The sequence below is a fragment of the Haemaphysalis longicornis genome, unplaced genomic scaffold, assembly GCF_048455015.1.
Source record: "Haemaphysalis longicornis isolate Haplotype H1 unplaced genomic scaffold, Haemaphysalis longicornis Haplotype H1 scaffold_1, whole genome shotgun sequence".
Lineage (NCBI taxonomy): Eukaryota > Metazoa > Arthropoda > Arachnida > Ixodida > Ixodidae > Haemaphysalis > Haemaphysalis longicornis.
In genome coordinates this window covers 133,261,164-133,271,222 of record NW_027526203.1, presented here as the reverse complement: position 1 = coordinate 133,271,222, position 10,059 = coordinate 133,261,164, and the positions used below count along the sequence as shown (strand labels likewise).

The following is a 10,059-nucleotide window of genomic DNA, read 5'->3' as shown; positions in this document are numbered from 1 at the left end:
CAAGCCTCCGCAGCACAATTGCCCCGCCCTGTCCCTCTTCCCTTTCAAGACAAAATCTTGCCGGTGCCCATGGTGGATGCTGTGGAATTTTGCTTACAATATTTATATGCCCCCCCCCCCTCAAGACAAAATCTTGCCGACGTCCATGCCTGTGGAAAAACAAACGCTCTGAAAGACGTTTTGCGGACACCTGTGTCAAATAGAGGGTTCCAGAACTGTTACGGCGTTTGTACTCGTGCACAGGAACAAAATTTCCAATTAACAGCTGAGACACCGTCTGATGAAACGAGTGCGGAGATATTTCGAGACTGAATGAGCCAGCGATAACGGGTGAGTCCGCCTTATTCAGAGCACCTCGGTTTCTTTCCAGACTCAGCTTACCCTGACCTCGATAATGCTTGGAATGGTCGATAGCCGATAATTTTACAAGAGGCTAAAGTAGAGAACAAAAGATTGCATGCAACAATTATGAATGCATTTTGAAATTTTCTTTAGCACTGCAATTGGTTCGACCGAAAAAGTGGAGGAATTCGGGCCGATATGGATGAAAACGGCGACAAGCCTGCAATTTCTCCCCTGGAAGATTCAAATTTCGCGGGTAGTCGCGTGAGGTCTCCTTTTCAAATTTTATAAAATAACTCCGTTGAAAATCTAGTACAAAAACGTTTTTATATTGAAATATTAAACATTTAGTTGTATTCTTTTAATAAACGCTCAGCTGAAGAAAAAAAAAGGCACGCAAACTCTTTGGCGTCGAGAGTTCCACTGCTCAGGTCGCGCCATCTAGGGAATGGGAGTGCCATTCATAACATGGCGTTTTGGAGGGTGAAGGTTTCGAACTGTGGACTATTGCTTTCGCGTTTGCCTCGCCGTAATAGGACAAAATCAAGGAAGTACGTCCAGGTAAGCGAGTACAGCTTGTTTTCTTCTCAGCCCTTCCGAAAAGCGGGGCGGCCGCGAAAGCGCAGCGCTTCCGCGGCCGCCATCCGAGTCGGGCTGCAGCGGAGAGGCCGCTCTAATGCAGACGACGTACTGCCTCGCCTCCACCCCCACCGCCGTTCGTTTGTTGTGGTGCGCGCGTACGGGCTAGGTACGCTGCCGCTGCTCACGCCAGCGCCGGCGGCTGTCATTCCCCGAGCAGGCACTGCGACCCGTGTTTGATACTGGTCGTTGCTTGCCGCTTAGCCGCCGCTTCATTTTCAGCGGGATGTTGCGCCAAATTGCGCTGGCTCGAGATAGGGCGCGGTTCGCGGCGGTCAGTGCGCCGCCGTTGCCCAAACGCCACGAGTGAAATGCCGCGCGCGCCCAGCTCGGCGAAAGCCGGCGCCCGCTTCGTCGTCTCCGCCGGCCGTGTTTACGTCTGTGGCGCCCAGTATACGTGTTTTGCCGAGCCGTGCATTCGCGCGAGCCGTTCTGGCGGCGTGCGCGTTATCTTTTTCTGCGTTCCTGCACATCCCGTAGCAGGATGTTTGACGGCGCAGCCAACTTTCGCGATCCGTGTCGCCCACGAGCGGAGGACGAGGATGGGACACAGCGGGCATCACTGTCACGTACAGCTCTGACGTCCAGAGGGAACCAAATTTACGACGACATTTCTTTCTTGTTTTTTAACATTCCGATCTCGGTTGGGATCTTTTTCATTGCCGCCGCACCTGGAATATGTTTCTGCGGCGTTTTGTCAGCCCAGAAGGCTGCTTATGCTCGCAACCTCCGTAAAAATGTTTTGAAACGTTGCGCTACCACACCCCACCGATACTGTCGCTGGGCGGAAATCGGAGACATTGTAGTGGCTGGGAATATATGAAAATCGAGGAGTTTCGCAGAAAGCTTAAATGGCAGCGCGGACGAAAACAAAAATTACGATTTCCGCTACTTCTCGTAATGATGACGTATTTTCGTATAGGCTTGATATCGACTACAGCGCGGCAATAAATGAGCGCCAAAGTGAAGCCACATGAACCTTTATTATTCTCGCTTGTTTTTGCCGTTCTGTACTCGGTGTTGGAATGCCAACTCGCCCAATCTGCTTTCCGAGTTGAGGGATATTGCCGACTCTGGAGGGGTTTCCTGGGCGGTATAAACCTCGCGGGCTGCAGCTTATCACTGGCAGTCGTCGTTTTTGTCGGGTGGTAGTGATAACTGTTTCAGCGTCTTCTGCCGTTATGGTGGGACCGGCGGAAGCGCATTTTGTGGAAGTGGCATCCGGTGCGGCGGGGGCGGGGGAGCGCGTTCCTCTGACCGACGCGTGCCTCGGCTCCCACGCCGCTGCACAGTAGAGATTACTCAGCAGCTCATGCGAGGTCTCTGTTTGGAAACTGTGCGTTGCACTGCATGCTGCAATAAATGAACGCGCGCGGATGTCGGTGTGATGACACGGCACCTCCAGCAAGGAGGTGAGCCATCTCGTCGGATTTCTCCTAAGGGCAGTTGGCGCGTGTCCATATTTGGAGCGCACAAAAACAGAGGGTCGAGAGAGAGAGAATAACGAGACGAACGCAGCGCCGAGCGTCCTTTTTGCGCGCTCAAGTATAGATGATTTCTCTCCGCGCACGGTTCTCGGGGTCAAAATGCGTGTAGCGACCGAGTTTCTGGGTGGCCGAAGAAGCGCTGCTCCGAGCTGCTGCTTCCGCTCTGTTTATTCAAGCTTAATTCGTCAGGATTTTTGTTGAACCCTGACTCGCGCGAAATATAGGATGTGCGAATGTGCTCTCCCACTCGTTTTCGTCCGAGACATGTCTCGAGGAATCCTAGGAGGCTTTTCGCAATGCCCTGCCTGCAGCAGAAGCGGCGGCATAGCCCACGTGGTTTTGTCTCGCGCTGCACCGTTTTCGCCCATATAGCGCGCACAAAATTCCAGGCTGTGCGAATTGCGGCAATTTTTATTCGCCCAGGCATCGAAGGAGGCTGCACTGGCCGCCTGGGTAGCACATGGGCATCCCCTGTTCACCAATGGTCATGAAGGCGACGCTTATATACTGCACGCACAATCACGTGACTGCAGAGTCGCGGCGGGTGTTTTTAGGCGCCCAGCTTGCTTAGCTTTCTGGCACGATGCGCGAGCATTGCTTGCAACAAAATGGATAGTCGGGCGAGCTGGTGGGTATGCATGTTGAAGTAACAGGGCGAAAAGGACGCAGAGTTCACAAGACGGGCGCTGTCTCGCAAATAGTATTTCGTTGGAAAGGAGCGCCAATATATAGCCGACGGGTACAATCTGGTGTGGTGAAAACGAACAAAATTTGGCACAGCAGGTAAATCCGGGATAAAGGCATGTGAACCTCTGTCGTAGCTGGGTGGCATCCGAAAACGCCTTTTCCTCCTCTTCCAGCGTCAGAGAAGGCTGGCTTACACGTTTGCCCCTATTCTTGTCGATATGATGGGCTTCAACAACTTCTCGTGTCACCTGGTCCTTGTGGGTGAGCAAAGCGTCGCATTCATCAAAACACGGCGCGCAGTTGCGAGTCAGCGCCCGTCTTGCGAATTCTTGTGTGTCCCTCGTCGTTTTCGCGCTGTTGCACTTCAGCACGAGCATCTCTTCTCGTCGCCCACGTTTGTGTGTGTGATCTGACTGCGCATGTGTATACCTCGGGAGCGAACTACGGGCTGCCGAGTAGGTTGCCGTGTGCTGCCGAGTGAATCTCGCTGCGAGGCAGCGGCTGGGCGTCGCCGGGCGGAATTTCGCCGGCCTCAAGTTGAAGGATGCTGCTCCCGCTTTCAAGCCCATGCCTGGTCACGGCATCGAGGAAACGGCAGTGAAGCGTGCTTTTTCTTCAACCCCAAGTGCCGTGTGTCCAATGCAGCATTTCATCAACCCGATGCCTTCGAGGCCCGCAACACAGCACGACATTTCTCATGACCGTCACTTCTGCTCGCTTCGTTAGCGGCCTGCATGGGTCCACCAGCATCGGCACAAATTCGTTTCCCTCATTCCGCCTTTCGCCGCCCTGCGCTCTGACCATTTTGGAACGCGCCGAGAAGTCTGGCTGAGCGCCTGCTTCGTCCCCTCTGGTCGACTTTCACCCCGTGTGGTCGGCTTTTTGCCAGCATGCCCCTGCAGCCATTGTTCCAAGAACAAGCGGAGGCAGCTGTGCTGCGGAGTGTGCAATATCCTCGAGTGGTAAGCGATCGACGGCTCTGTCTGTCAAGTCTCAGCTAATGTGGAAACATGGGAAATTCGGGATCTCTTCTTCCACTGCGGCCTGGGTGAAGCCAGAAAAGGACCACGCGTCTGGCCTCGTTCAGTGCAGACTACGTTCGGTCTGCGTGTTACTGGCGTCTGCATTTTCACCACGCTGCGTTGCGAGGAGGCCCAGAGAAACGACACAGGAAGCCGACTGTGGCGAGGCGGGCACAGGCGTTGCTTCTCGTGTGGCTGCGTGTGGAGTCAGGGCAGCATTCCACCCGCGGCATGCGCAAGCGTATACCCATGGTCGGTCCGCCGCCCATGGAGGCTGGAGCCCGATTTTTGGCCCGCTTTTCCGAGTGGGCGACATGGTGCCGCGTGGGTTCTTCGTACGGACACGCTTATTTTAGCCGCTCTTTTGAAGGCTCAGCCAGTCTCCGTCCCGCACATCTGGTTTGCGGCTCCGCATTTCTCATTCGGCGCATCCCGTATATGCATATACTAGGAGTACGTTACCGAAGGAGGCACCGTGGGCACACTTTCGGCGCTCGTGGCGCGTTTTCAAGGCCTGCTTGTCGGTTGTCTGTCATGGACCGCCCGTGCCACGCTGTGGTTGATAGGACTCGGTGCCGCTCCGACGGAGGGGTGGACAGGAAGGAACACGAAACTTCGTTGACCTGTTATATTTTTTGCTTAAAAAGAGCCCCGCAAGGGGTTCATTGCGCACAACTGAATCGCGTGTTTTCAAATGCCGTTTCGAAATTTTTGCTCGATATTTTTTGTTTTAGAACAATAAGTATAAAATTTCCCATTTAAGCGTAGTTATAGCGCAAAGAATGAACAAAATCTGCGTCATTAGCCCTCTCGGCTACATTCACCTCTGGGCTCATAATTTACACTGCGTGTCTGTTGCTAATTTAATTGTTGGTGCGTCAAAGCTAGGCCACGCTTTACATACGTATATAGTGAAAGAAGTCGACTGACACGTTTCCCGTTTTTGTTGCCAACAGTTTCGGAGTTAGAAACTCCTTCTTCAGGGCTGTATTTTAATTTCTCACATTGCGTCTTTATACAAAAACTTCTGTGAGGGAGGGTTACTTCCCTAATCCCTGCAGGAGAGGTCGCGGGTAAAGGGTGTTTCAAACAGTTTGAGCAAGTGAGGCATTCCGATTGGCTAGAAAGGTGGAAGGTGAGGGAAGGGGAAAGAACACGGACGAAAAGGCAGCACGAAAACAAGATCCATGCCTGTGCCGCCATCTTATGTCCGTCTCCCTTCATCCCCCCCCCCCCTTTTTTTTGCCCCTTTTCTTTTCCCGCTGACTACTTTTACACCATTTGCGGAGCGCGCAGGACTCACTCTTGTTTTTGATCTTGTGTTTGCTTGTGTGCCTCTTGTTACGTGTTTTCGTGCTGCCTTTTCGTCCGTGTTCTTTCCCCTTCCCTCACCTTCCACCTTTCTAGCCAATCGGAATGCCTCACTTGCTCAAACTGTTTGAAACACCCTTTACCCGCGACCTCTCCTGCAGGGATGAGGGAAGTAACCCTCCCTCACACAAGTTTTTGTATAAAGACGCAATGTGAGAAATTAAAATACAGCCCTGAAGAAGGAGTTTCTAACTCCGAAACTGTTGGCAACAAAAACGGGAAACGTGTCAGTCGACTTCTTTCACTATTTTTATACTGGCCCATCGAACCTCATGATCTATATATATATATATATATCAGAAAACTTCGAAGGTAGCGACCACGATTGTTGCCAACGTTTCAGCAAGAGACTTCCCTGACGAAGTTGCTGAAACGTTGGCAACTATAGTGGTCGCTACCGTGTTCCAAGCTTTTTCGTGCGTTCCTTAACATCTCCCAAGTTTCATTGCTCCCTATATATAATCGTGGTCGCTACCTTGTTCAAAGTTTTCTGATATATATATATATATATATATATATATATATATATATATATATATATATATATATATATATATATATCCAACCATTCCCCTATGCCTTCTTTGGCGTTGTAGACTGCCGGCATTTCTTTCTGTATATATATATATATATATATAGAGAGAGAGAGAGAGGGAGAGGGAGAGAAAATAATAAAGGGAACTGAAGCTCTCGTTGAATTAATACAGAAATAAGGCTAGGCATTCAAGAAAGCAAAGGGGATAATGTGAAAGGTCATTTATTATCGTTGAAACAGATACAGAGTTTTCAAAGAAAGTGGAGAAAAACATGCCCGCCGGGTGGAATCCAAACGCACGACTTCTAGAATACGCGTCTAGTGCGATGACCACTACGCTACCGGCGGGGTTGTGCTCCCCTCCACTTTCTCCGGTGTTTATGTAGTTTCTGGCGCGTGGGGGCGGCAGCCAGCGCCACACCGACTACTAGGAGGAAGGGGACCTTCTTTTTAACCCCCGGGCCGTGACTCCAGTGTCTACAACAAATCTGCACCTGTTTCAAAGATAATAAATGACCTTCCACAATCTCCCCTGTGCTTTCGTTGGCTTTTTTGACTGCCTACTCTTATTTCTGTGTGTGTGTGTGTGTGTGTGTGTGTGTGTGTGTGTGTGTGTGTGTGTGTGTGTGTGTGTGTGTGTGTGTGTGTGTGTGTGTGTGTGTGTGTGTGTGTGTGTGTGTGTGTGTGTGTGTGTGTGTGTGTGTGTGTGTGTGTGTGTGTGTGTGTGTGTGTGTGTGTGTGTGTGTGTGTGTGTGTGTGTGTGTGTGTGTGTGTGTGTGTGTGTGTGTGTGTGTGTGTGTGTGTGTGTGTGTGTGTGTGTGTGTGTGTGTGTGTGTGTGTGTGTGTGTGTGTGTGTGTGTGTGTGTGTGTGTGTGTGTGTGTGTGTGTGTGTGTGTGTGTGTGTGTGTGTGTGTGTGTGTGTGTGTGTGTGTGTGTGTGTGTGTGTGTGTGTGTGTGTGTGTGTGTGTGTGTGTGTGTGTGTGTGTGTGTGTGTGTGTGTGTGTGTGTGTGTGTGTGTATATATATATATATATATATATATATATATATATATATATATATATATATATATATATATATATATATATATATAAAATCAGGGGTGAGACAGCTGCGAAAATTGCGCCAAACTGCTCCAGAAGAGCCTGAAGGGCACGGATTTTGATGCTCATGTCAGTTCCGGAGAGGACGAAAGCCTCCCGCATCCTCGTCACCGCTTTTATTGTCGGTCAATTGCAAACACAGAAATGGCACAAATAGAAAGATTGAAACAAAGAAAACGATAGCTTCTAAAACGCAACTGGCTTTCCGTCCGGGTTCGCTGAAACGGCCTTCCCGATTGGGCATCGCTGTGGCAACAAACATGGCCGCCGCCTGATCCGGCTGCTACTGCCTACTTCACACGTTCAGCGCATCGCCGATATTTTCCCTGGTTTATTTTACGCTATCAGCTGGGTTCAGTCTATTCATTCTATCTGGTGTGGCTCTGAACAGTGACGTTAACGCGGGGATATGGTTTGAGATTGGTGCCAGATTACGGGAAGTTGCGCGGCTCGAAAAAATGTTCATTGAAATGTGGGGCCTATATACAGGGTGTCCCAGCTATCATGCACCAAGTTTTAAAAAAAGAGTAATGGCGTAACTCGAAGAAAACCTAGTGGATAATGTTTGCAGTACTGTGAAGAAGCGGTGACTAATTTTTTCGTTAATGAGACTTCACTAATTATTTGTAATTAATTATCTACCTCGATAATTACTGTCCTAATCACTGAAGTGTCAATGAGGCATTTGTAGGTATCGACGAGGGGCATCTAACTGCGGTATTTTTTTTTTTTTTCAGCGACGAAATAATTGCGTACTCACCCGCCGCGGTGGCTCAGTGGCTAAGGCGTTGCGCTGCTGAGCACGAGGTCGCGGGTTCGATTCCCGGCCGCGGCGGCCGCTTTTCTGATGGAGGCGAAAAGCAAAAACGCCCGTGTGTTCGAGATTTCGGCGCACGTTAAAGATCCCCAGGTGGTCAAAATTAATCCGGAGCCCTCCACTACGGCGCGCCTCATCGCCTGCGTTGCGTCGGCGCGTTAAACCCCACAATCAATCAATCAATTAATTGCGTACTCATTTATTCTGACTGATAAAGAAAACCCGCGAAATATGAAAAATACCACGTGACGGCGCATTCGCGCGCATTGTAAAGCAGCGTCCCCAAATAAGCTGATTGAAAGCAACTGCTTCCGGTGTTACCCGCCCGAAGAGACAGCGCATCACCTTGATAAGGCGCGTGTGCAGATAAGGCACAAACTCGGTGGCGATTTCTTCTTTCTTTCTTTTGTTTATTTCATTCTGGCTAACCCAGAGGCAGCCTGTTTGAGGGCGTTGCCTTACGATGCGCGTGGACGCGCCGTCACGTGCCATTTTTCATATTTCGCGGGTTTTCTTTATCAGTCAGAATAAATGTGTACGCAATTAGTTCGTCGCTGAAAATACCGCAGTTATATGCCCCTCGTGGGTACCTACAAGTGCCTCATTGACACTTTAGTGATTAGGACAGTACTTCGCGAGTTATATAATTAATTACAATTAATTAATAAAGTCTCATTAACGAAAAAAATGCTGTCCGCTTCTCCACAGTACTGCAAACATTATCCACTAGGTTTTCTTCGAGTTACGCCGTTACTCTTTTTTAAAATCTTGGTGCATGATAGCTGGGACACCCTGTATATACGACTTCGTCGTGGTTTGTCCTTGAGTGCGAAACGCGGTGCGTGCGTCTATAATAAGGGTTCGTGAAGTGAACTTTTTGACTCGTTGTGGTGTTATAAAATTCTGAGGTGGTGTTGTGCTTCGAAGTGCGATCGCGAGCCTCGGGGATGAAACGGTCGACACGAAAGTTGTGGGCCTTGCTGCGGCGCCGCGACCTGTTCAGGCAGCGCCCAATGGCTGCAGGACTGCATGGTTGCCATAGCTCGCGACTAATAACACTTGATGTATGCGAAGTGAAATTTAATGCCATAATCTAGGTGGCTAAACAGTGACGCTACTCAAATGACCATGGGGTGAACGTGCGCCCCACGGACTGACACGGGTAGGCAAGTTGGGCTATGCGACCGTTAGCTCGAAGTTGCTCAACTGTTGCCGTGACTACACTCGTTCGCACAACGCAGCCTGGGGTTACAAAAATAATACTTTTAGCATTTAAACGGTAAAAAAACACGCCACAATTGCAGAGCCCTTAAATTTGATAATGGTAACGGCAGTTTTGTTGTCAGTGTTGTGTACAGCCGCAACACAATATCATTAGTTAGGAAGAAGGTTGTGCCATTGCTCTTAAAAAAATCTTTCACGTAAGGCTGTTTGAGTGTTCTGTGTATTCAAAACTGATTGGAATGTGTACTTGACTCTTCAAATTGCTGAAATTATGATTTTTTTAAGCTCACAAGAAAATGTCCCTAACTGCTCCAAATCAAGATTCTTCTCCTCCAAAATCGAAATTTTGCTGCTCCGAAAACTGCTCCCAAATCTTTGGGCTGTCTCACCTCTGATGTGTGTATATATATATATATATATATATATATATATATATATATATATATATATATATATATATATATATATATATATAATAGCAGCTTCTAGAAATACCCGCCGCGGTGGCTCAGTGGCTAAGGCGTTGCGCTGCTGAGCACGAGGTCGCGGGTTCGATTCCCGGCCGCGGCGGCCGCTGTTCTGATGGAGGCGAAAAGCAAAAACGCCCGTGTGTACGAGATTTCGGCGCACGATAAAGATCCCCAGGTGGTCAAAATTAATCCGGAGCCCTCCACTACGGCGCGCCTCATCGCCTGCGTTGCGTCGGCGCGTTAAACCCCACAATCAATCAATCAGCTTCTAGAAATAGGCGGTAATAGAAACCTCTTGACGGGCCAGAAGGAATATTGCGAAAATGGATATTAAAAACAAACACTGCTTTCCTACCATTTCT

At 49.4% G+C, this 10,059-nt stretch overlaps 1 protein-coding gene across 1 annotated transcript in view; it reads left to right on the top strand.

The window, feature by feature from the left end:
• Nucleotides 1-778: 778 nt before the first annotated feature.
• Nucleotides 779-10,059, top strand: part of LOC144180390 (calcium uniporter protein, mitochondrial-like) — a 207,962-nt gene continuing 198,681 nt past the window's right edge. Inside the window, exon 1 of the mRNA XM_077708747.1 lies at nt 779-903. Coding sequence (XP_077564873.1) covers nt 811-903 — 93 coding nt within the window. The 5' untranslated portion in view covers nt 779-810. The remainder of the gene's footprint in view (nt 904-10,059) is intronic.